The sequence below is a fragment of the Arabidopsis thaliana genome, assembly GCF_000001735.4.
Source record: "Arabidopsis thaliana chromosome 1 sequence".
Taxonomy (NCBI): domain Eukaryota; kingdom Viridiplantae; phylum Streptophyta; class Magnoliopsida; order Brassicales; family Brassicaceae; genus Arabidopsis; species Arabidopsis thaliana.
The window spans coordinates 27295147-27319499 of NC_003070.9; the positions used below are offsets into that span (position 1 = coordinate 27295147).

At 34.8% G+C, this 24353-nt stretch overlaps 6 protein-coding genes and 2 long non-coding RNA genes across 12 annotated transcripts; 4 read left to right on the forward strand and 4 right to left on the reverse strand.

Moving 5' to 3' along the window:
- Window positions 1-3569, reverse strand: AT1G72500 (inter alpha-trypsin inhibitor, heavy chain-like protein). 3 transcript variants are annotated; one of them, NM_105909.3, is made up of 12 exons: window positions 3030-3569; window positions 2751-2909; window positions 2451-2666; window positions 2272-2361; window positions 2075-2191; window positions 1726-1995; window positions 1495-1654; window positions 1335-1412; window positions 1117-1217; window positions 868-1038; window positions 725-799; window positions 1-642 (listed from the first exon to the last, which is right to left on the reverse strand). In NM_105909.3, exons 1-12 carry the CDS (start codon window positions 3408-3410, stop codon window positions 190-192), a joined length of 2271 nt encoding a protein of 756 aa, NP_177394.2. In that variant the 5' UTR covers window positions 3411-3569; the 3' UTR covers window positions 1-189. The 3 variants fall into 3 exon arrangements, with proteins under 3 accessions (NP_177394.2, NP_001320782.1, NP_001320781.1); NM_001334536.1 differs by having other exon boundaries at window positions 1-799; NM_001334537.1 differs by having other exon boundaries at window positions 47-1038; window positions 3030-3503.
- A 4607-nt stretch (window positions 3570-8176) lies between these two features.
- AT1G72510 (DUF1677 family protein (DUF1677)) lies at window positions 8177-9781 on the forward strand. 2 transcript variants are annotated; one of them, NM_202402.3, is made up of 3 exons: window positions 8177-8374; window positions 8593-8658; window positions 8740-9714. In NM_202402.3, exon 3 carries the CDS (start codon window positions 8760-8762, stop codon window positions 9255-9257), a length of 498 nt encoding a protein of 165 aa, NP_974131.1. In that variant the 5' UTR covers window positions 8177-8374; window positions 8593-8658; window positions 8740-8759; the 3' UTR covers window positions 9258-9714. The 2 variants fall into 2 exon arrangements, with proteins under 2 accessions (NP_974131.1, NP_177395.1); NM_105910.4 differs by having other exon boundaries at window positions 8220-8658; window positions 8740-9781.
- Window positions 9782-10539: 758 nt separating this feature from the next.
- On the reverse strand, window positions 10540-10972 carry AT1G09313. Its single transcript, NR_139602.1, has one exon. It is a non-coding gene; the product is annotated as an other RNA (long non-coding RNA).
- Window positions 10973-13366: 2394 nt separating this feature from the next.
- Window positions 13367-17610, forward strand: LOX4 (PLAT/LH2 domain-containing lipoxygenase family protein). The gene is made up of 6 exons (NM_105911.5): window positions 13367-13873; window positions 14005-14285; window positions 14468-15032; window positions 15516-15712; window positions 15805-16376; window positions 16687-17610. The coding sequence occupies exons 1-6, from the start codon at window positions 13465-13467 to the stop codon at window positions 17441-17443; spliced, it is 2781 nt and encodes a 926-aa protein (NP_177396.1). The 5' UTR covers window positions 13367-13464; the 3' UTR covers window positions 17444-17610.
- A 197-nt stretch (window positions 17611-17807) lies between these two features.
- Window positions 17808-19498, forward strand: AT1G72530 (plastid developmental protein DAG; the record flags this gene model as incomplete). 2 transcript variants are annotated; one of them, NM_105912.2, is made up of 4 exons in its annotated part: window positions 17808-18112; window positions 18202-18299; window positions 18400-18465; window positions 18649-19498. In NM_105912.2, 4 exons carry the CDS (start codon window positions 17853-17855, stop codon window positions 18789-18791), a joined length of 567 nt encoding a protein of 188 aa, NP_177397.1. The 2 variants fall into 2 exon arrangements, with proteins under 2 accessions (NP_177397.1, NP_001154468.1); NM_001160996.1 differs by having other exon boundaries at window positions 17853-18112; window positions 18637-18791.
- AT1G09317 lies at window positions 18995-19316 on the reverse strand. Its single transcript, NR_139603.1, has one exon. It is a non-coding gene; the product is annotated as an other RNA (long non-coding RNA).
- Window positions 19499-19730: 232 nt separating the features above from the next.
- On the reverse strand, window positions 19731-21523 carry AT1G72540 (Protein kinase superfamily protein; the record flags this gene model as incomplete). Its single annotated transcript, NM_105913.2, has 5 exons — window positions 19731-20342; window positions 20422-20545; window positions 20636-20772; window positions 20873-21008; window positions 21125-21523. The coding sequence occupies 5 exons, from the start codon at window positions 21521-21523 to the stop codon at window positions 19786-19788; spliced, it is 1353 nt and encodes a 450-aa protein (NP_177398.1). The 3' UTR covers window positions 19731-19785.
- AT1G72545 (uncharacterized protein) lies at window positions 20594-21271 on the forward strand (the record flags this gene model as incomplete). Its single annotated transcript, NM_001334538.1, has 3 exons — window positions 20594-20671; window positions 20702-20800; window positions 21106-21271. Exons 1-3 carry the CDS (start codon window positions 20598-20600, stop codon window positions 21269-21271), a joined length of 339 nt encoding a protein of 112 aa, NP_001321092.1. The 5' UTR covers window positions 20594-20597.
- Window positions 21524-24353: the final 2830 nt, after the last annotated feature.

Consider the following 24353-nt stretch of genomic DNA (forward strand, 5'->3'; position numbering starts at 1 on the left):
CTCATTTCATAAAGTAGTATATTAGTATTCAACTACGTTAGTCTTGTATTTTCAAACTTGGTGTATATCACAACTCTAATTTACACACTAATTATAATATTTTCAACTTTGTCTCAAGAGAGTAAAATCCATTAATGAATTTACATTTTCTCCTTAGTTTTATTTTGACAATGTCCTGAGTTCTAGAGGTCAAGCAAGACAGCCACAGACTTCGAAACAGCAACCAATACACTGGAAACAAGCCAATGCTGCACAGAGCTGAGAGAAGACAATGGTGCACTGATCACTCACCCTTGACATACACTGCAAGCAACACATACAGCAAACGCGGTCAACCACTCCTGACGCCGCTCTTATCAGAAGTTCAGTTCCTTCCACCTCCTTCGGCTCCTCCATCCACGGTGGCACGTTCTTTAAAGTAGCTGCAACGTTCCCGAACCCATACCCTTGTTTCCCAAGCAAACTCCTTCTCATGCTGTTGCTCCTCTGCATCTGCTTGTGGATTTGGTATGGTGGGTTCCTTAGAATCTCTTTGATTGAAACTGGTCTTGCCATCGTCTTCTCTTCCTCGTCGTGTTTGACTGATAATACCATTTGCGTGTATTCGCTAGGAAACCCTGTTTGTATACTCAATCTCATGACCTGATTAAGCAAAAAAAAAGATGTTATTAGGTAAGAAGAAGAAAAAAGACCAACAATGTCAAATCACAACCCCTACAGCAACCTTTTCTTGCAGCTCTTTCTTGTCTTCAAACCAAGCTCGAGCAGTGAGTTCATTGATTTGTCTCCTCGCAAGAACCTGTTTTTTGAATGTTAGCAAAAGGAGCTTTGTTGCATTTCTTACATTTAAGGCAGAATTAAGTAAACCTTGTCTAGAGGAATGTCTTTAGCCTTCTGCACTGTTAACTCTATTGTGAAACAGCTCATATCAGCCAGTGTGCCTCTAAGTTCAACTTCATCTGGGAACTCTCCTTTGTATCTTCCAGACAAGATCAACGGATCACCGAGAGTAATGTCTGGAACCTGACAAGGAAACAGCTGCAAAAGACACAAAGACAAGAACAAGTTCAAGAAACAAATCTCAAGAAATTGATGTTATTGAACTTGTCAAGTTACCTCAACTGATCGGAGAAGTTTGAGAGCATCAAAAGTAGTATTGGCTACGATCGTTGAAGAAGCTATCTCAAATAGTCTACTCATCTGATGCTCGAATGAATCTGGCTAGGTGTATTGTTAATACAAAGCCAAGAAATATGTTTTTAGTTTCTTGATTATGAATTAGTAACACTATCAGCGATAATCAAACAAATAGACCAAAGGAGATTACAATCTACCTGTGTTGTTTGTGCCGTCATAGTAACCATTCCCTATCCGAGCTAGCATTTGCAAGAAGTAATGGTTGCAAAACGAACCTGTGGAATTGTTTCTAATCAAAATTTTGAATATTTATATGAAAGAAGCAAGCAAGTAAAAGCAGAGTATTCTTTTACTTACCAATGCCAAAGGTAGATATCCTAGGAGAAATCGATTTTCCGTTTCTGCTACAAGATTCTTTCATAGCATGACATATCTCTCTCTCGTTTTCAACAGATCCATCAGTGACAAGGTATACAAGAGGAACTCCAATATTGCTTCCTTCAAGTAGTTTCATTGCCTAAACCACACATAGAGAAGAGTCTCAGAGACTAATGTCTCCAGAAAGATAAGAGATTCTAGACAACGTACCTGTTTGAGGGGAAGTAACATGTTTGTTCCACCATTTGCAATTAAATTACTATCAAGCCATTCAGTCACAGCGGATATAGTTTCATCTGTTGCAAACTCCATTGAAGTTGAGAATTCTAGAATTTCGTCATTGAAAGCGATTATGTTGAAAACATCTTCAGCTTGTAGTTTAGCCAAACACTCTAACAAAGCTTTCTTCACATCCTCGAGCGGCTTCCATTTCATGCTTGCACTTATGTCAATCACAAACACAACTCTTCGTTTGAAAAGCTGTAGACAAAATAACAACATTGCATTGATCATGTCACAGTTAAGCAGAAGATTCATAGTAGTTGTAGTGCAAACAAACCTTCGTATGCTTGGTGGTTCCAGGGAAAAGGTACAAACAGAATATTCCTCTGTCATCTGAATCCCATGGAGATGGAGACTTAACCAATACATTACCACACAGATCACCAGAGGAAACCTGTAAAAAGGCAAACAAAGCTCAATCTAAGAATCAAGAAGAAGAATACAAAAATGCTTAAGATAATCAAAAACCCTCACAGTGAATGAAACACCAAAATCAACCCTTGACCAAGATGGTACTTCAGCTTCATACTCACAACTTAATTCACCCGCTACACGGTGAATAATCTGAGAATGAATTTCACACATTACATAATCCATAGTAACAGACTAACAGTTTGAAAAAGAAAAAAAAAAACTGTGAACACAAATCATACCTTTAATGGATGGCTTGTAAAACTAGAAGCTATTTCGCCGCCACTAACACAAGAATTCATGTTTAACACAATCTTTTCTCGTTTAATAATTTCCTTGCCTATAGGATTCACATAAGAAGGGAATCTAAAAGGCACATTGAGATGAAACTTGCCGTCTTTGTAAATCAATTTCTGAGACCAAGTCACATTAACCGAAAAGATTGATCCTCCAGCAACCTGTAATTATGAACAACATTTTAGCATTTATTCATAACAAAATCCAAAGAAAACTAACTATAAAAAGTGAGACAAAGAACAAACATGTGGGATCTTGAAAGTATAGATATGAGACTTAAAGAAACGTGAATCTTTGTCTTTATGAACGTTATCAAAGTCAGATGTTTCATCCTCTGTAACTAGTTTGGTCTGGTAAGATTTCTCATTGTTCAAAACATCAATCTCAGCACCTAGAAATGAGCCCTGTTACACAATGTCTTCCAATTATTTCCCAAAACAATATCTGAAACAATGCTATTAATGGAAAGATAGAGAAAAGATGGAAAAAGAAGGTTTTTTGTCGTTTTGTTGTAATGAAATTACCTTCTCACCCATAGGAACACCGACACAGCAGTCAAAGCGTTTGCTAGGCCTAACACAGTGAACTCTCCACCGTCCGGTGACGGTGACAAACGCCGTGTCGAGCCAACAATCTATATTCATCTCAATTCCGAGCATCTGAAGCGGCACGAGAGCTGAAGGATCGCATCGTGCGTGAACGTACGGCTGGTAGCTAGGAACGTCGGGGTTATCAACAGCCACCGGATCTGTTATTGAAGCGTAAGCCGTAATCGCCGTCGGAAGAAAGTTTTCCGGTGAAGAAGGAGGATCTGGTACTACAGGAGGAGCGATGCCTTTGCCGTAGTATATACGTCTTGCGAGCTGAAGACCTTGCTCTACTCGAAGTGCGAACTCTTCTGACATTCTTTTTGTTTTCTCCGGCGAGATTTTACCGGCGATGGTGAGAGCGAAAATGAAGAAAGTGAAAGAGAGATTTATCAGGTCCGTATTTAAAGGGGGATTTTAAAATCGGCCGGTGAAAGGAACGGCGAGATAAAGATTTTAATAAGTGGGATAGTGTAGCCAATGGTTTATGTACACGTGGAAAGCATCCCTGCCGCCACAACAGTCACGGATTTGTTTATAGATAATTTTTTTATTGGTTTTTATGGAATAGTAGATTTCTTCTTGTCTTTTCAAGGGTAGTATAAATAGTTTCAACTTTAAGCTAAATAATGTTTCTACTTTAAACACAATAATAGTTTGGTGGAAAAGTAAATAACTAACATTTTTTTTGTGTGGAAGTTTTGTATCATTTTGAGTTGAAATTTGCAATTGATAAAGAATATAATTTTTGGGGGTCAAAATTATTTTTTCTACAAACGAAAACGACATTAAAAATACATAAATTAGGTTGTGGTTCATTCAATTTTTACTAAGCAAATGTGCTTCGGCTCAAATTATCCTACGGTCATACGCGAATTTGTTAGTGGATGTGTTATTAGATTTAGTCTGTTTAGACGAATCTCTTAACACTACAAATTATGAATCTAATAGAAATCTTTTTTTTTTTTTTTTTTTTTTGTCGAAATCTAATAGAAATCTAGTCATCTTTTTTATATTGTTAGAACTTATAACTGCTTTGTTTTTGTTTTTTTTTGTTTTACCTTTTTTTTTGAATGTTTTGAAGACTTCAGAATTTTCGGGAGACATAATATTTCACGCATTTTCTTGTTTTAGAATTCACACTCTCAAATCAACCCAAAAATTCGACAGTTTGATGAATAGTTCTATCATTTTCTCTCCATTGGTTATGCTTCCTTTAAATCACCCACTTTTATTTTTCTATTTTTCAAGTTCTATCGATCAAATCAAGTGGTTTGAATATTCACTGAAGCATCATAATTCATAAATTCTTCATATTTATAACCATGGCGTTCCAAAACGTCCACATCTCTGTTTTTACTCGCAATGTATTTATTCTTCAAGAGATGAACAAACTAAAGATTTTTTCACAAACAGTATGATTGATGTTCAATTATTATGTTGTTTTGATCATAAAATAAGAACCTCTTACATTCCACAGTTTAGTTCTGTAATTTTGCTTAATAACTCCATCATTTTGTTTTAAAATATTACGAGTTGAAGTTTATCCAAAAAAACGTTTTGCACGTTAGTTTTAATGTCCATGTATATTTACATTCACTCCTAAAAAGGGAAAAATGTCCAACTATACCACTATTTAATTTTCTTCCAATGTTAGAATTTACATGACAAATGTAGCTTCTATAAATTAGTGTGGACTTGGATTTGGATATTTCGGCTACCACCTCAATATATATACTTTTATGTGTAAGAAAGTAAAGTATAAATATCATTTGACTACTATTTATCACTTTATTTCAATAAATAAATAATGTAAAAACTCTACAGAATCTCTCCACGTCGACATCGGACCACGATCGACTGCTCAATATAAATTCGTCGAACAAAATCATTGGACATGTAGGCCATGTACAATAAATCACATTTATCGCATACAAAAACAAACAACTTTAATCGATTATTCGTATATTCTGATTTCTAGCTCTCTGGATCGGTGATCATTCAATTTCACATACTGGTTTCAAATTTGGTTTGCATAATTTGGCCAAAGTATTTCACAAAAATAGATTCATTCAAAGTAAACTAAAATTAAAATATAGGGTTAGCTTTTTTAATTAATGGTTGAGGGAAAAAGCTGATTTAACGGATTGTGTTGTCTGCCATGCTTTCCATTAGTAATGCGGATTAATGAAAATTGGGCAAAGTTTTTGTTTAATTACTGAATTTAGGTTTAGGTCCACTAAGATTTGAGTCGGTCCTACCTTATTTATAAAATGAAGTTGTAACCACTAACTATTCGGCGTCGGGCCAACCACAACACTGCTTGCTGCTGGCATCTCAATTTTATTTATTTTTCTACGTTATGATATAATTAATTAATTATTTTGTTATCTTCTGATGATTCAAGTCAATACACTCATAAGTTATAATAACATTTTATTTTCAACTATATGTATCATCAACTGACAAGCTCAGTACAATCATTTGAGAAACGACATGAATGTGCGTGTCATGACCAACTCATTTTGTTTAATATAATAATTTTGAGAAAACTTTTAACTAGTTTTATATTATTTATGCTTGTAAGTATCTCGAAAGCGTGATCAAGGTTATTATAATAATCTCAAGTTTATATTTCCTCTAAAGTTGCTTATGAATCAAACTAATTAAATTGTTTTATGCTTATATAAGTATGTCTTTTTTTGCCATGTTTCTAGTTTATATCCGTATATTATATTTCTCCTATAGATGTGTTATAATTTACTCGTATGTCGTTAATTATTTACCAACACTTATAAGTAGATGATAAAGCTAACATATGATATCAACAAAATAACTAAAACATGTGATACATATACATAAAATACTCGATCTGGCTCTCAGAGGCCCAGGCCCATTATCATTGTTTAAATGATCAACAGATCAAATCAAACTGAGGCCCGTGGCTTAATACAATATCAATTGGACCCTTCGGTGTTGCGCCCATTTAGCGCATAGAACTAGTGAACTAAATAAATACATTTTAGATTTTAGCACTCAAGAGACCAATGTTTTGTTTTGTTTTTTTGTCTCCAGGCAGATTTTTTATGCATCATAAGTCAAGTCACGTCAATGTCTTACTTTTAGATGTGAATTATGTGTATATTACGTAATATCTTTTTTTTTTTGGATACTGTATATATATGCATCCAGTTTATGAGTTGACCTATATTAAATTACACTAAACCGGCTCCCCCAGACTTAATCCATGCAATTCCCAAGTTATATTTTCTTAAATATCATTCTTACTTTCCGGTGCACAAAAAAAATATTAAAAAATCATTCTTACTTTCCTTCTCTTCATCGAACAGTTGAGAAATGGGAGAGTATACTCCTAACTTTTTTTAAAATCTACATTAACATTTTTGAAGTACTTATTATGAAATGTTGAAAGGCCAATTTTTCTAACATCAAGGACACATCCACGAATTGGTCTATCCATATATATCATCCACGTGAAACACACCTTGAAGATTTCCCAACAGATGATGTGAACGCTTTCAATATGACGGCTTCATAATTGACATTTACAATATTTTATTTATATAGATGTATGCTTTGCATATAGGATTCGAACTGGATTAAGCTAACGTGCAAGATCTCACAGATCATATATTCTAAGACATCTTCTAGAATATACTAGCTAGTACATAAGGACGCTAAGAATTAACAATATTAAGATATACATTTTCCTAAACCATTAATTAATTTCCCACGTTATGTTATAATGATATACGATGGTGGCTTTATAGTTAGTGTTACATACAATTACAATTACGACGAACTATCAAAAACTATGAAACTATGATTATTGATTAGTATGCATGATATGACTACAATTTAAATTTTGTTTGTTATACCATTGCTACGATGTTTTTCATTAATCACATTTTTTTATTAGGGCATTTGGCTATTTGCCTATTTCTATTTGCAATTGCTTGGAAAAATATTCGTCCATCTGTTGCTTTTCTTCTGTCAACGTCGATCGGTTGCTTATTGTATATAGTATCAAATATAAAAGAAAGAATCAAATGACATGAGAATTATTAAAAATTGTTGCAACTTGCTCTTTTTTCATTGGCCACAAGGTTTATATTGGCTCTATAGGGAATCGCCAACAAGGCATATCCTTTCGTTTAATTATTCCACGCAATCATTCAACTTAAAAATGATATATATACGTGGCCATTATATGTATCCCTATACTTTTGTAATAATCAATACTCCAGCTTTAATTTTTTTTTCCCAAGCATCAGTTTTGAGAATAACATTATAGTAGTTCACAAAACTAAGAGTGCTATTACTATTTATTTCATAACAATAATATTTTGAAGTTGAATGTATTATTCGAACTTTTTTTTTAGATAAACATTTGGAAAAATAAAAAAGTAATTAACTGTGTTTAATTAGAGTAGAGATAATAACATAGTGACGTGTCATTCGAATTTCAAATTTGTAATAATGAATTATAGATCTGAAATTATGGTTTCTATATAATTATTGTCTCTAATCAGTAATCAATAATTGGCTACTATTGCAGACACCGCATTGGAGCATTGGCAACAGAAAAACACAAAACTTTCAGCACAATTAACACGTATAATTATTAGTAATTTGACTTGATCGTATTAGCAATTTTCACCTAATTTATTATACCTATTTCACAGACACCTTTAACATTTTCAAAATTGCAAACTACACCTAATTAATGATAAACTCAAGACATAATTTTTGATTATATTAGCAAAATTATTGCCGTGATTAACTATAGTAGATACGGTGTGCCGTGCGTAATTAAACAATTAATTATTGGTTGGAAAATGGCGACATAGACGACGTGACAAATTCTGATTAGCTAAGTTTAAGTCAAATCAAACCAAACCGAAACGGCTGAAAGTAAATAATAATTCCCATATTTGTTTTATTTATTTATTTTGTGTTTGGAGAAAAGGTCGGTTTCTTCGCCAGCTGGCTAATTCCGAGATAAACGGTGAGGATTAAAAGTTAATCAGAATATAAATTATCTGACGTGGCTTTTACTATTCTTCTTCCCTTTATAAAACACCAATCATTGCTTCTCCTTCGCCTGCACTACATCTTCTCTCTCTTCTTCGCTCATTCTCTCTTCCTCATATATTTCCAAAACAATACCTTTCTTCTTCTCTCTTCAGAAGAAACGAGAGATTCGAGTGATGTTTTATGAACTACTACTAGTGTTTTTTTCCGTGAAGTAAAGAGAAACGGTAACTTTTTCTATTTGTTTTCAAGAAAAGCCAAAGAAAAAAAGAATTTTTAATATACTCTGTTTTTTGCAATGATTTTGTTTTGTGAAATTTTTCTCGGAGAAGAAAGTAATTTAGAAGACGGAGAGTGGCAAAACGAAATATAAAAAAAAAAGTTTTCAATTTCTTTTAAGAAAAAAAAAGCTTTTTCCCTTCTTAAAACCCTTCCTCTGTTTCAGAAACAGAGACATAAGAAGAAAATAGATCACAAGCTAATTGCGTTCTCTTCTCTTCTTCTTCTACTGGTAAATTTTCTCTGCTTGATTTCTTTATAGTTCTTTTATGTCGAAGTTGGTATCGGATTGTTGATCCAATTCTTTTAACAGGGTTTTAAAATCAAGAAACCATGTCTGCGAGTGTTCTAAGTGATCCAACAATGCTAATTTCAACACCGGAGGTAATACTCGTCTCTCCGGTATCGGTTACTCAAATCTCCGGAGATGAGCCAGATTCGGTGACGTGTGATTGTTGCGGATTAACCGAGGAGTGTACCCAATCGTACATAGAGATGGTCAGAGAGCGTTACATGGGGAAATGGATCTGTGGACTTTGTTCTGAAGCTGTGAAGTATGAAGTCATGAGAACGAAAAGATTGTTAACGACAGAGGAAGCTATGGCCAGACACATGAACATGTGTAATAAGTTCAAATCCTCAAGCCCACCACCGAATCCGACAGGACATTTGATCTCTGCCATGAGACAGATCTTGAGAAAAAGCTTAGATTCACCAAGAATGCTTAGATCTATGCCTAATAGTCCATCTAAAGACGACCAAGATCATCATCATGATTGTGTTTCTAATGTTTTGTCTAGGTCTGATAGCTGTTTCGCTAGTTTGACTTGAAAAAAGCTCATCGTTGAAAAAATTGTTTTAAACCGTCGGTTTAGGGACCCACTTGGATCAAATCCGGTTTTCTGATTTGAAATTTTCGTCGGTAAATCAAAAATTGGTTTCTGTATGTGTTTTTGCCGGATTTGTTGTTGTACTTTTGGAAAATTTTGGGCTAAAAGAATAATTTGGTGCTCTGTTTCTGTCTTTTATTCTTTCTCCAATTGCTAGCTAATATTCGGAATTCTGTTGCTGTGAGCTTAGTTAAACAAGAACAAAATGAAATGAAAATATGTTTATACTATTCGATTATAATTAGATAATTAAGAAGGAGATTCTTTAGAAATTTATCATATTGAAAAGACATGTATGATCAAAAACCATGGAAGGTAGGGTCATGCTTATCTCTGTGATGATTCTCTATCACAAAATAGAAATGAAAAAGGTGCATCACATTAATTTAAATTTATTTCTTAGCTTTTAGTTATTTTTATAACTTTTCAAAATATTTATTTTAAATCAAATGACTGTAATGTAACGCATGAATCAATAAGTAACATGTACAAACGTTTTGAAAAATGTTTTCACGGTTAACAACAAAAGATTAGATGGGTTGGTTGTCCAATATTCACTAACTCTCAATAATTTATAAAAAATTGGAATCTTATTCTATTTCTAATAAAACAAAAAATTAGGAATCCTATTTGAGCATAATTGTAACTTGTATGCACTCGCAAATTGGCTAACTACATTGATTCGACATTTTTTTATAAAGATTATTGGACATTTGGACTACTTAACCAATATTTTTTGTTCCTTCAACTTGCTATGTATCTCCTTAGAATTTAATAAAAATGGAAAAAGGAGAAACTATAATAGAAGCTGAAGTGTTCAATTTAAGCTATCACATGCGAGATACATAAGTATACGCATACACAACACAAGTTTCTATTTATGTGTATTGAAAGTCTCAAATTAACAATCAATTTAGCCAAAAAGAAAATTTAACTCGAAGTTTCATTTTCTATGAAACTTTCTTGATTAGAAATTTCAGTATGCATATGTTGTTGCATATCGAGTACATATGATAGGGACTTAGTGATCCACCTTTACCACTCTTTCGCCTACTTTCAAATCGTGTAGATGTGTTGTTGTACAATTGTATTAGGAGTTGTTGCTTCAGTTAGGGTTTTCTGCTTAATTGCGTTTTGTTACAGTTTTTGGAACTTATAGACATGGTTTTCACTTATCATAATTAATTGTAACTTTATATTATTCTGGTATGTGTGTTTGATGTAACTTGGAGCTAGTACCTAGGAGGATTAAGAGCTGAGTGCACAAGTGTATAAACAAAGTGATTCAGTCGTTGGAATAGGTATGCCAAATGTTAAAGATGAGCACATAGGTTAATCTGATAGAGAGGGCAAAATTTAGGATCAATAATAAAGAAGAGAGGCCAAGGACACTAGGAAATGAGCTTGAGCTCAGCAAGCTCTTTCATGGATGCCATCTTTGGTGGCAAAGCAACAGGGATCATATCAAGACGGTTTACAAGGATCGTTGGCTTATCAAACTCTTTTCTAAATCAAGCCAAACCAAGAATTTACCAAATTTGACATTCTTTAATAATTTCTTTTAATTTTTAACTGATTGATTCTATTAAATTTTCACATTAGTAATTATAATAGATATTAAGTATTTTTGTAATTTTAGGCCATTACAACGCATACTTTGCAGTTTGCAAATAATTTGACTTACTAAACGTTCTTCAAATTTGATTTAGCCAGTTGCATACATACTTTGCTATTTCTTTCCTATTTTAAATTGTGATAGAAAAATATTGAAAACGTCCCATGGGCTCTGGACTTATATCATACATTCATAGTCTAAATTTTTTAAGACACAAACAAAGCCCAAGGGCCCGAACATAATACACAGTAAACAACACTATACACAGTACAACGTTCACGAATCAAATTTGTGCTTACAATCATATTTACATCATATATCATTATCAACATCAAAAGTACTTGCTTTTTTTGTGTTTTAAATTAATTTGAAAGTAGTACAACATCAAAATTGAATACCAATGGTCTTTGCCGTTGAAAATTTTAGGTGTATGAACTTCATACTATGAAGAGTTCAAATGAAAATTTATTCAAACGTGTCTTGATATAGTATTCAAAAAATCAAAGGTAACCGGTACGTTGAGTTTGACAACGTACGTATTGTAACCAATAAAAATATTGGTATACAGCTTTTTTGTGTGGTCAACTTACATTTTTCATATTTTTGTATATGTTTGACTTTGTGGCTATTTGCGAGTTGTAATTTCGCTGAAGTCAAATCGACTGAGTAGCATGGCGTTTGTTCATGAAGCCGGAGACAAAACCCTGAGACTTAACCAATATAATACGACCATGCTCCCGCTACATCTAACAAAACAACTGGTCAATATAATTATAGAAATAAAAAAATTAATAACTAGTAATTAAAAGTCTAAAAACTTTAACGAATTTCATAAAGTAGGAATAACATAAAGCGACTAATCGGCCTAACCGAAGAGGCGGCGGGTGAGCATGCAACTTGTTGTACCAAAATGGTGGCTCTAACGACTTAGGGATACTCGTTCTTGCTTGGAAGCTCTACAAAGAAAAAATTATGCCTTCTCAAAAGTGTGAAGATTGATTAAACCTTTAATTTGTGAATTAAGTTATGCATAGATACAGAACATTGCATATTTGATTTGCATACTTGATATGGAAGAATTTCTTACAAGAATCAGATACCTTGATAACTTTTAAAATAAGACGAAATATTAATCAGAGAAAAAACGAGATATATATGAAAACAAACTGAAAGGTTTTTGGACATTTGAAACGTCATCTTGTATGCATGAATGTATATCATCTTAGTTTTATGATTTATGACGATGGGTACATCACGAATATAACTTTGGGTTCTGATTAGTGTTTGCATTATATAACATCTTAATACAATTTTTTTGTTTTAAACTTGAAAGGGATAATATATTAAATAAAAGGGGATCTAGATATTATTGATTCGGAGAAAATTATAAAGTAAAATGGATTAATAACACAATTTACAAAAACATTAATTGTATATACTTAACCAAACGGTAAATCTACCGTATAATTGATCTGATTGATGATATCATCTCATAAATCAACCCACATGTTATGTGTAAATATAACTTATTGATTTCTACAAGAAAAAAAAAACAATAATCGATTTCGAAACAAGCTTTTTCTTATGAAAAAATTCATGTGATTTAACTGATTATACTGATAGCACTATCCGACATGATCATCTTTCTTTGACGATCACAAGATATAATCACCATTTCCGGTTACTTTTAAAATTATTTTAAAGTTTTATTCGTAGATATCAAATGGACTGTTTTATTAAACTATCACACAAACCGATCTTCAATATCCGATGTTCGAATTATAGATTTACTTCACTTGTGGTGTTTTTTTTATATATATTATAAAGTAAAAGGCAATGTCAACTTTATTAGACGATAACGGGATATGATCACCATTTCCGGAAAGATCAGGGGTAATATTTGTCATTCAACAATCAAACGAGAATCCGCGAGTCCATTATTTAACACTTTCTCGTTTGCTTCCTTAACGTTTTTAGACGCGTTCGTGTCTGACTCGGAACTCAGTTTGACTCAAACTAGAAGATTTTTTTTTCTTTTTTTTCGTAAAGACCTTTTTTTATTTTATTTTGGTTTGAAAAAAACTCTAAATCTTTTGCTAAAGCAAAATATATGGTGATGCAAGTCTTTCTTTTTTAGAAGGTAGCAATATTTCTTTTGTTTTGAGTAAAAGTGTTGGAAAGTTACCTTACGTAGTTACGTTGAACATTAAAGTGTCCGTATTATTCAGAAAATCTAACAACAAGTTTTGAAAAATTCGCGTTTTAATTTTTTTGTTAGCAAAGTTATAAAAATATGATTGACGAAAGAAAAACAAGTAACAACGAATATTCCAATTAAAAAAACGTGTGGACGGCGAAAAGCTCTCTTTCGGTCTTCCCTTTTGCTCTCTCTTTCTCAAGGCATATAAATAGCTGTCACCTGCCGATTATTATTTGTAATCAGAACGCAACCAAATAAAGAAAGCTCTCAAACTCAGTCTTGAAGCTTCAACTTTATATCTACCATATCATCAACTAACTAATTCTTTTTAAAATGGCTTTAGCTAATGAGATAATGGGTTCTCGTCTAATCTTCGAGAGATCATCATCACTTGCGTCTCCGTTTCATTCGCGTTTCTCCATCAAGAAGAAGACACAGAGAACACAGTTCTCCATCAACCCTTTTGATCCGAGACCTATGAGAGCCGTTAACTCAAGCGGCGTTGTAGCGGCCATCAGCGAGGATTTGGTTAAAACGCTGCGTATTAGCACTGTCGGTAGAAAACAAGAGAAGGAGGAAGAAGAGGAGAAGTCGGTGAAGTTTAAGGTGAGAGCAGTTGCGACGGTGAGGAACAAAAACAAAGAGGATTTTAAAGAAACTTTGGTTAAGCATTTGGATGCTTTTACTGATAAAATTGGTAGAAACGTTGTCTTGGAGCTTATGAGTACCCAAGTTGATCCAAGTAAGTCATTACTAATTTTCACTGTGGGTATTTTTAAGTCGTCTAATTTAACATGGGTTTGGGTCAAAGTTTTTTTATTTTTTTAACTTGGACTAATTTACCCAAATTTTTTGTCAAACTTTTTGTAACAGAAACGAATGAGCCAAAGAAGAGTAAAGCGGCAGTTTTGAAAGATTGGTCAAAGAAATCAAATTCAAAGGCGGAAAGAGTCCATTACACGGCCGAGTTCACGGTGGATTCAGCCTTTGGTTCTCCGGGAGCCATCACCGTGACCAACAAACACCAAAAAGAGTTCTTTCTTGAGAGCATCACCATCGAGGGTTTCGCATGTGGCCCTGTTCACTTCCCCTGCAACTCTTGGGTCCAATCTCAAAAAGACCATCCATCCAAACGAATTCTCTTCACTAATCAGGTAATTAATTAAATCTTGACTAAAGCATAAGCAAAATCACATTTAATGTGAATTTGTGAATATCATATAGTCATGTCATGGTGGGTCCAAATATCCAAGACTGGTCTTAATTAACAAATGTGACGTCCAACTACATATCTTGGATTGAAAAATTAACTGTTGTTGAAAATTTTCTTCCGCAGCCTTACTTGCCGAGCGAGACACCGTCCGGTCTAAGAACATTAAGGGAGAAAGAATTGGAGAATCTAAGAGGAAATGGTAAAGGAGAAAGAAAATTATCAGACAGAATCTACGATTATGATGTGTACAACGACATAGGAAATCCGGACATATCACGTGAACTAGCCCGTCCCACACTTGGTGGCCGTGAATTTCCTTACCCTAGACGCTGTCGAACCGGCCGGTCTTCAACCGACACCGATATGATGTCTGAGAGGCGGGTGGAGAAACCATTACCGATGTATGTGCCAAGAGATGAGCAGTTCGAGGAGTCTAAGCAGAACACTTTTGCTGCATGTAGACTTAAGGCGGTTTTACATAACCTTATACCTTCACTAAAAGCTAGCATTTTGGCTGAGGACTTCGCTAACTTTGGTGAGATCGATAGTCTTTACAAAGAAGGCTTGCTTCTCAAGTTAGGGTTTCAAGATGATATGTTCAAGAAATTCCCTTTACCGAAGATCGTCACTACCCTCCAAAAATCAAGCGAGGGCTTGCTTAGATACGACACTCCTAAAATAGTTTCAAGTAAGTACATTAATTATTTCTTACAGCTTTTAATCTTTTGACAGCTATTACAACATTTAATTATGTCACTAATTCGTTTATCTGAAAAATATTTCGAAAGATTAACACATGTGCCATCACATGCCCGTTTATGGACCAATCCTTAAAAAGGAATCCTAATGATTCTCATTACCTTTATTTTATGGTTTGCTATAGTTCTATCACTTCCGTGTGTATTTGGAACCAACAGTGAAAGTTCCCTTTAGATTCCCTTCAACAAGGAAATATGATTCACGTGCTCTATTCATTTGTTTATTTGTTGTTTCCACTAAAAGATAAATTTTGCTATAGTGGTGGACTGGTGGTGGTAGTTGTAAGAGATTGCTTTTATATAATTAAAAGCGTGGTTCTGTTTTATATTACTAGCTCTTTAAACTGCTTACTTATAGGTCTTGTTATTATATAGTTTAACTTGTCTAATGAATCTTTTTTACTTTAATGTAGAGGATAAATATGCATGGCTTCGAGATGACGAGTTCGCACGCCAAGCCATAGCTGGGATCAACCCGGTCAACATAGAACGAGTCACGTCTTATCCACCGGTCAGCAATCTTGACCCTGAAATCTACGGACCAGGTCTTCACTCCGCTCTCACGGAAGACCACATCATCGGTCAACTTGATGGCTTAACCGTACAACAAGTATGAATATACATCATCTCATTAACTTACACAAAGACAAAAAAATTTTGAGTAATATTATTAATTTGTTTATCTTTTGATTGAATTTTCAGGCGTTAGAGACGAACCGTTTGTTTATGGTGGACTACCATGACATATACTTACCGTTTCTAGATAGAATCAACGCGCTTGATGGACGCAAGGCTTACGCGACTCGAACCATATTGTTCTTGACCCGACTCGGTACACTCAAGCCTATCGCCATCGAGCTAAGCCTCCCTTCTCAATCAAGCTCAAACCAAAAGTCCAAGCGCGTGGTCACACCTCCAGTAGACGCAACCTCCAACTGGATGTGGCAGCTAGCCAAGGCCCACGTTGGGTCCAATGACGCTGGTGTCCACCAGCTTGTGAATCATTGGTTACGTACTCATGCGTGTTTGGAACCGTTTATATTAGCTGCTCATAGACAATTAAGCGCAATGCATCCGATATTCAAATTATTAGACCCTCACATGAGGTACACTTTGGAGATCAATGCCGTGGCACGACAGACTTTGATTAGTGCGGACGGTGTGATCGAGTCGTGCTTCACTGCTGGTCAATACGGTCTAGAGATTAGTTCCGCTGCGTATAAGAACAAATGGCGGTTTGATATGGAAGGTCTCCCTGCTGATCTCATCCGAAGGTAATGTCTCTGTACATTATTAAATTTAGAAACTTAAGTATTAAACTAAATCTGATGCATAAAACTTAAAAAGTGTTAGAAACATTTCTGATTTATTAGAATTACATGAAATCTAGCTCCAACAGTTTCTAATGGTTTCAATCATACTCATGTGATAAATAATGTAGTGGGCATAGTAATAGATTGTTGTAGTGACTAGTGAGATAGATATTTTGTTGTCTGGTTAAATTTGGATTTTTTTTTCTTCTTCTTTTCATATACAATTTGAATCTAACAATTTTTTTTGTTAAATTTTTTATTTCATTTTTAGGGGGATGGCTGTTCCAGACCCAACACAACCACATGGGCTTAAATTACTTGTTGAAGACTACCCATACGCCAACGACGGTCTCTTATTATGGTCCGCAATCCAAACTTGGGTCCGAACCTACGTGGAACGTTATTACGCAAACTCGAACCTAATCCAAACCGATACTGAGCTCCAAGCCTGGTACTCTGAGTCAATCAACGTAGGTCACGCTGATCACCGCGACGCCGAGTGGTGGCCGAAGCTTTCCACCGTCGAAGATCTCGTCTCCGTCATCACCACCATCATCTGGCTCGCCTCGGCACAACACGCGGCACTCAACTTCGGACAATATCCTTACGGTGGCTACGTCCCGAACCGACCACCGCTAATGCGGCGGTTGATTCCCGACGAGTCAGATCCCGAGTTCACGAGTTTTATCGAAGATCCTCAAAAGTATTTTTTCTCGTCGATGCCGAGTTTATTGCAAACGACGAAGTTTATGGCGGTGGTTGATACATTGTCGACACATTCGCCGGATGAGGAGTATATCGGAGAGAGACAACAACCGTCGATATGGACTGGAGATGCTGAGATCGTAGATGCGTTTTATGGATTCTCGGCGGAAATCGGACGGATAGAGAAGGAGATTGACAAGAGGAATCGTGATCCTAGCCGTAGGAATCGCTGTGGCGCGGGAGTGTTACCGTATGAGTTGATGGCTCCGAGTTCTGAACCGGGTGTTACGTGTAGAGGAGTGCCTAATAGTGTATCTATTTAGAATTATTCAATTTTTCAAAGTATAGAGAATTTTATAAGTATATAATTAGATTTTGACGCAGTATGGTTTATTTGCCGATATTGTAAAATTCTTACAAGGATTTTATTATGTTGATTTATTAAAATGTAGGCGACACAAATAATTAAAAATCAAGGCTTTAAATAATTAAAATTCTTAATGGTCGTTTACCATCAATCAAATTAAAATCAAAACCAAAGTGATCATCAACACAAACAGTGTCGTTATTTGGCATCGGCTCGTATCAAACCGTAAAAAATCGGACCAAAACCAAACCAAACCAAAAATCGGTTTAAATAGTCTTCAAAATAAAACGAAAACCTCTAGCTTCTTCGGAGGCTCTGACGTTTATTGAAGTTTCATCGCCTTTAATGTTGGACCATCATTATCAATGGCGAGGATCATCAGAAGACCGTTAAATTTGACGGCGGCCGTCCGGTTCCGACTTTCTCCGTTGTCTCCATTCTCCGGTAACTCTGGTTCTATTAACTCGGAAACGACTAGTTGGTCTGAGTTAATTCGAGTACCGAGTTTAGTCGAGGGATGCGATTACAAGCACTGGCTGGTTCTCATGAAGCCTCCCAATGGATACCCAACTCGAAATCACATTGTCCAAAGCTTTGTCGAAACCCTAGCCATGGCTCTAGGGAGGTAACACTGATCACACTCGAAAAGTCCAGTTTTTAATTTAAAAATCGAAGCTTTTTGGTATATGATTGAGGTTGCTTTGTTGTTTGCAGCGAAGAAGAAGCTAAGAGATCGATATACTCTGTATCTACAAAGTACTACTATGCATTTGGCTGCAGGATTCATGAACCTTTGACTTACAAGATTAGATGTAAGAACATTTTGATCTCGTCTTCTTTCTTTGGAGTTTTGGTTCACTTGTTCATAGTTTCGTGGCAAATGTTGAAACTTTGGCTTGTATTCGATTGCAGCTCTGCCTGATGTTAAATGGGTTTTACCAGATTCGTTTATAGTGGATGGTGACAATAGATACGGAGGTTTGTTTTGCTCTTTCTTGTGAAAAACTCGTATGTTGCAACCATTATATCTCAAAATTTTAGGATTATGTGCTTATTCTCATTTTGTTGGGTTTCTTTGGTGGACTAGAGGAGTTGTAGCTCTTAAATTTAGTACCTGTAGATCTTTCTTTTTTCTTAAAACATTCATAGTTTTTTTTGCAGGAGAGCCGTTTGTCGATGGAGAAGTTGTTCCGTATGATGAGAAGTATCATGCGGACTGGCTACGAGATCAAACTGATGAGGATGCTAAAAGCGGAGTAGTCAAAAAGAAGCATAGGAGGAAAAGAAAGAAGAAGTTGATTTAATTGGAGATATTTTGGTATTTGGAAGTCTTCTTGCTTCAGTGTGGCATTCAAGCCTTGAAGATTTTCTGGAATGTCTTTTAGTGTTACTAATATAAGCTGTTAATAAGAATCTTAGGTGTAATGGTAGAGAATTTTTTTTTTACTCAATCAATCAATCAATCCGAGATACTGAGTAGATTCCACATCATTGTCTACCTATTGAACTTAGAAGCTAACAGGAATGTGTCTAGATTAAGTGATGATGTAAGCCAGTGCCAGTAGTAGATGTAGATCTGTAATGTTTTACTGATCTCATCAAAATTGGATAATCACTTTGGTTCATCAAAGTTCTCTCAATTGCTTCAGTTTTCATTAGTGACGTAATCTGTTAGGTATTGAAGTCTCCATTGAAAAAGACTGATCCACCAAATGGCTGCTTCTTATTGTTCGTTTGTCAATCAGGCCATATAGAAATTCGAGGAGACGAAAGCAACCACAGAAGAGTTTTCCTACACGTCTTTTTGAGTGGGGTTTGGTAAGATTGAGAAGTCTTTTTTCTTCATCACCAAGGTATGTAATCTAATCTTTGGCTTCATGTGAAACTGTTTTGTCTGAAATTGAAACATGCTTGCGTATGTACCCAGATACTTAAACATTGACTAGGAATAACATGCTTACCACTGAAATTCTTAGTTGGTGAACTACAGTCAATTTAGGATTTGCTGTGGAATCTTTGTGGTGAAAAAAATCCAAGTAATACTGTCCCTTTTGAACACGCATACAATTCAGACTTATACATCTGTGGTTACAAAATTGAAAATTGATTGCTAAATATCTATGTAGCTCACTTTTTAAGCTACGTTTCTATCACAACATGTGCAGAATTTTATGAAACCTTATGGTATCTTCATTTCTCTAACACAACTTCTTCGTATATTCCCTGTATACTAACGTATCCTAATATCTATACTATACCTGTATAAAAATTAAATAATTTTGCTTTTTGTGCATCAATTTAGTTGGCTGGATTATATAAACTGGTTCCTAGACTCTTGTATAGAGCAGTGTCTGAATATACTGCACGAGACCTCATTGCCTTGTGTTTACGTCTGTTCCTTCGACCTGCTCGGTGTCGTGGGAAGACTTTTGCGTCCTTCTCTGTTTCCTCTTTTACGACTTTGACATCATCCTTACATTTGATCTCATGAACTTCACTTACACCTGCTACTGGAACAATGTACACAAACGGTCCGTTTTGGATATCTTTGAGGTCTAGAATAGGCTCTAGGGTTTTAACCACAGTGGTCATAGTTGGTCGTGACTTAGGGTTGTGGCTCAGGCACTGGTAAGCCAAAGCAGCTGCCTTTCTGATGCCTTCTACCGAGTATTTCCCTTCGAGACTCGGGTCTATGATCCGTTCAAGCTTGTTGGGATCCTTTAACATGGGTCTTGCCCATTCCACTAGGTTCCTCCCTCTCTGTGCCCGGTACTTCTCCACTGCCTTTCTAGCTGTTAGCATCTCCAAAAGCACCACCCCAAAACTGAACACGTCACTCATTGTCGTCAGATTACCTGAAATTCACCAAGAAAACATGTAAGCTAATAATGCACCGGCTTTATGACAAGTAGCCTTATTGTTATGTTCTTTAACCTGCTGAGATGTATTCTGGAGCTGCATATCCTTCTGTGCCCATTACACTTTTGGTAAAGTTTGAGTCTTCTTCCTCTGATCCATCTGTGGCTAAGCCGAAATCTGAAAGCTTAGAGCTGAAGTCCTGAAAGTTTTAGATATTGAGATTTTAAGTTATTTGACATGATAACAGATATATGGAAATGCAAAATAGGCACCGAAGCATTCGAATTACCGAGCTCAAGAGGATGTTGGAAGGCTTAAAATCTCTGTATATGACAGGTTTCTCTTGTTTGTGAAGGAACTCAAGGCCTTTCGCAGCACCTAGAAGAATCTTCACTCTTGTTAACCAAGGCAAGGCTCCACCATACTCTGCATTGCACCAAACAGTACTCATATTGTTAGTAATCTGCATCTCTATAACAATCATTTTTGGACCTTTTGTATGGTTTTGGTCTTTTAACCAACTCACTTTGAAATAAATGGTCTTCCAGATTGCCTCGTTCCATGTACTCGTATACTAGAAGCCTCTCATCATCCTCACAGCAGTATCCGACCAAATTTACCAGATGTGGATGCTTCAACTGACCAAGGATTATAACTTCAGCCTGCAGAATCTCGAAGAAACGTTTACTATTAGTTTTATGGTTCCATTCTTATATAAGCTGCTATATAATTCTTGAAATGTGATTCATTGATATGCAGATGGAGAAGAAATCATTACCAGCCACTCTCTATGGCCTTGTCCACCTTCTCGTTTCAAAGCCTTAACAGCAACAGGCTGATCTTTCAAACCAGTCTTGAGGCTATCATCAACGAAACCTTTGTAGACTTCCCCGAAACCTCCTTCACCGAGGAAATTATACTTTGAGAAGCCTTGTGTGATCGTTTTGAGCTCTTCGTAGGTGAATATGTGAATGTTTATGAAGAAAGAGTTTGAGAAGTCGTTGAGTGAGATGGTTGAATTGCTGAAATCGGACATGTAGACTCTGCTTGGAACAGAGGTTTGTCTGGAGAGAAGAAGAAGTTTTTCCTTTGGTGGGTTTGTTGTTGTAGTCTTCTTCTGGTTTGTGTTATTGATGCAGCTTATGGGAAGACATATATTCTTCCAAGAAAATCTCATTGGTTTCATCTGAAACTGAAAGAATCTCTCTGTGTTTGTTTTCTTTCACAAGATTTTGTCTATATTTGATTAATGGTTTTTATTTTATTTTTCTGAATGAATGAACATATAGAGATTATATATGGAAACTTCTTTGAAAAAAGGGTTAGTGAGAAATTGGAGAGAGAGAGAAAGAGAGAGGTGATAGATTGGTGAAGACTCCAAAAAGTAAGTCTGCAGTCTTATAAAGCCATCAAAGATGGCATTTGCCACTAAGCATATAATCAAATGAAAAATGTTTTGGTTAGTTATAATATAGTTTCGTAATAATTTCTAAGAAGAAGATAGGTAAAATGTGTTATTATAACGTGAACTAGACAATTCCAGATACATATTTGGATCTATTAGAAAAATCTTTGACTATCTCAAGCCATCTCATACTTTTTTGCTTACTGTACTATATCATACACTTGTAAGTTGTTAATGAATTGGTTATATATATAGCATATATTCATTTTCTTCTAGAAGACATGGTTGCTTCTGCTAAATATATTATGTTAGTTCTGTCAAAAATAATATTAATCAAGAGGTTGGATTAATTTAACAAACAAAATAATAAAGAGGTTAGATTATTTTTTTCTCTTTGTGAAGTTAGAATGTGATCCCAATACCTTTGGCCACACCATTGACTTGAGACAACGGTATCCTTTGTTTTCTTCGTTAGGCTGAGTTGTTAAAAGAAAATACAACTTTTAATATATAAAACTCAGTCAATTATATTTTATTTTTTCTCCTACAATTGTGATTAAAGAAAAAGAAATTGTAATTAGTATATTCACAATTTGTAGAAATTTCATCTGATATTGATCTACCATTTTTGTTTAAATTGTTTTGGAGATTAAAATAATTCAAGGTTTTTTTCATTTAGTTGAGAATTCCACTAATTTTGTATAATGAAATTATAATTCCACTAAATCTTCTCGTGGCGAGTCACAAAAAAGACATGTTGCATGCGCAAGAAAATTTAGTTCGAATTTGTTTTGTATTATTTGTTTTGAATAAATTCTACGTGGTAGCCGTATGACGGTATGAGATGGTGCACACATAGTTTTTCAATAAAATAGTAGTTAAATACGAAGAGAAGGGAGATTTTCGATTATCGTTAAGGTCAATTTGTTCATTATCATCAATTTTACTTTTCAACATTTTAAAGTATTTTGAGAGCGACATGGCAACAAACTTTCTTGCCAAATATTTTAACCTCAATTGACAAATTCGTTTGTCTATTTTTTATTTAAAATCTTAACGTAGTCTCTCCTTTTTCTTTAATCCCATAAAAATAGTATCGAAGAGCTTTTTTTTTGAGGAATCTGATTTTAAGGAGATTTGAAAGCTCTATATTAAAAGTTACGTAGCTTTTCATTATATTTTATTGGCAAAAAGTTTGGCAATCGTTAATAGTTTAACGAGAAAGTGATACATCCTATAGTGATGATCTAAGTCGGCTCAAACAAACTCGCCTGCGGTAAGAAGGGATGAAGGGGGTCACATGACCCCTATAATTTTTATATATTAGTTATTTTTAATGTAATTTGATTGAATTTGAGAAAATATTTGGTTAAAATTAGTGTTTGACCCCTATAAAATTTTGTTCTAACTTCCAAATGACCCCTTTAGTTCATATAATTTGGGATATTGAGGATTGAGTCTCTCATTGCTGAATTTGCATTTACGTAGAAGTTTCGAGTCAAAATTGTTGTACATGTGACCACTTTTGACTGTTAGATTCCGATTTAGATATATACTTGCGAGTTTTTTTTACTAACTTTCTGCCAAAAGACATGCTCATCTCCGGATTAGTGGGATTGTCCTTCTAATATATAAGAAAATGGGCTAAAACAAAGATGTGTTAGTACAGTCCAGTGACACAATTAGCACGTGGTGATGTGAAGTAGAAAGACAATTCTCCAAATTTTCACATTTTTAGTCAGTTAAATCTTTGTATCAGATTAGCATTATACGTACTCAGATATTCATCAACTTCTTCTAGAGAATAGCCAACTATGTTATTTTAATTGTTGTTGTTTTATCCAATGATGCAAAATATAGTTGAAATTGAACCGAACTGATAACTTGGTTGGTTTAACTAATTTTGACTTGGAATATCAAGTTGCACTAGACTTCATCATTACAGAAATATATTTTGAATTTGAATGAGAATAATATGAATGAGATCAATGCATTCAATTCAATCAAATCGGCTTAGTGGTGATAGAAAGTTTAAAAAACGAAGGAATGGATGAAAATATATCATATAAAGTGTATTAGAATTTGAATTAATGTAAAAAAACTTTTGACTTCTAGCTAGTTTTCCTTTTCTTACCATACGAAAGAACCAAATGAAGAAAAATTTGTTTATAAAAAGATCAAGAAACGAAAAAAGAGAGAAATGTAATCATGATTTCAGGTGTTTTCAATATATATATATAAAAGAATTTTGGATCCGAATTTTGAGTATATTTGAAAAAAGGAACATACATAAAGATATAAAAATTGTGGCAGCCGCGGAGTGTGGCATCATCAGAGGTTGCTTTTGACCTTGGTCCATTTCTCATCGATATTTTATTAGGGTCAAGATAATTAATTAATCACGTGTATTATGATGTACTTTGCTTGAATATATAATAAACACTATAATCGAAAGAATGAAACTCGTTAAGTTCCTAAAAATAAACCAGTCGTTGAGTCCCTTTCTGGTTTACACATATATCCTCATACACACACATACAAGTGCGGAGTGCCACAATAGTCTTCTACGCCTCATTTTCATTATTCAACGTCACTTTAAAAT

Coding starts and splice junctions, on each gene's coding strand:
- AT1G72500 (NM_105909.3), bottom strand. CDS start 3,410: ATGTCAGAAGAGTTCGCACTTCGAGTAGAGCAAGGTCTTCAGCTCGCA. Junction 1,996..2,074: donor GAACCACCAAGCATACGAAG/GTTTGTTTGCAC, acceptor TTTTGTCTACAG/CTTTTCAAACGAAGAGTTGT. Junction 1,413..1,494: donor GATATCTACCTTTGGCATTG/GTAAGTAAAAGA, acceptor ACAATTCCACAG/GTTCGTTTTGCAACCATTAC.
- AT1G72510 (NM_202402.3), top strand. CDS start 8,760: ATGTCTGCGAGTGTTCTAAGTGATCCAACAATGCTAATTTCAACACCG.
- LOX4 (NM_105911.5), top strand. CDS start 13,465: ATGGCTTTAGCTAATGAGATAATGGGTTCTCGTCTAATCTTCGAGAGA. Junction 14,286..14,467: donor GAATTCTCTTCACTAATCAG/GTAATTAATTAA, acceptor TTTCTTCCGCAG/CCTTACTTGCCGAGCGAGAC. Junction 15,713..15,804: donor ATGGCTTAACCGTACAACAA/GTATGAATATAC, acceptor TTGAATTTTCAG/GCGTTAGAGACGAACCGTTT.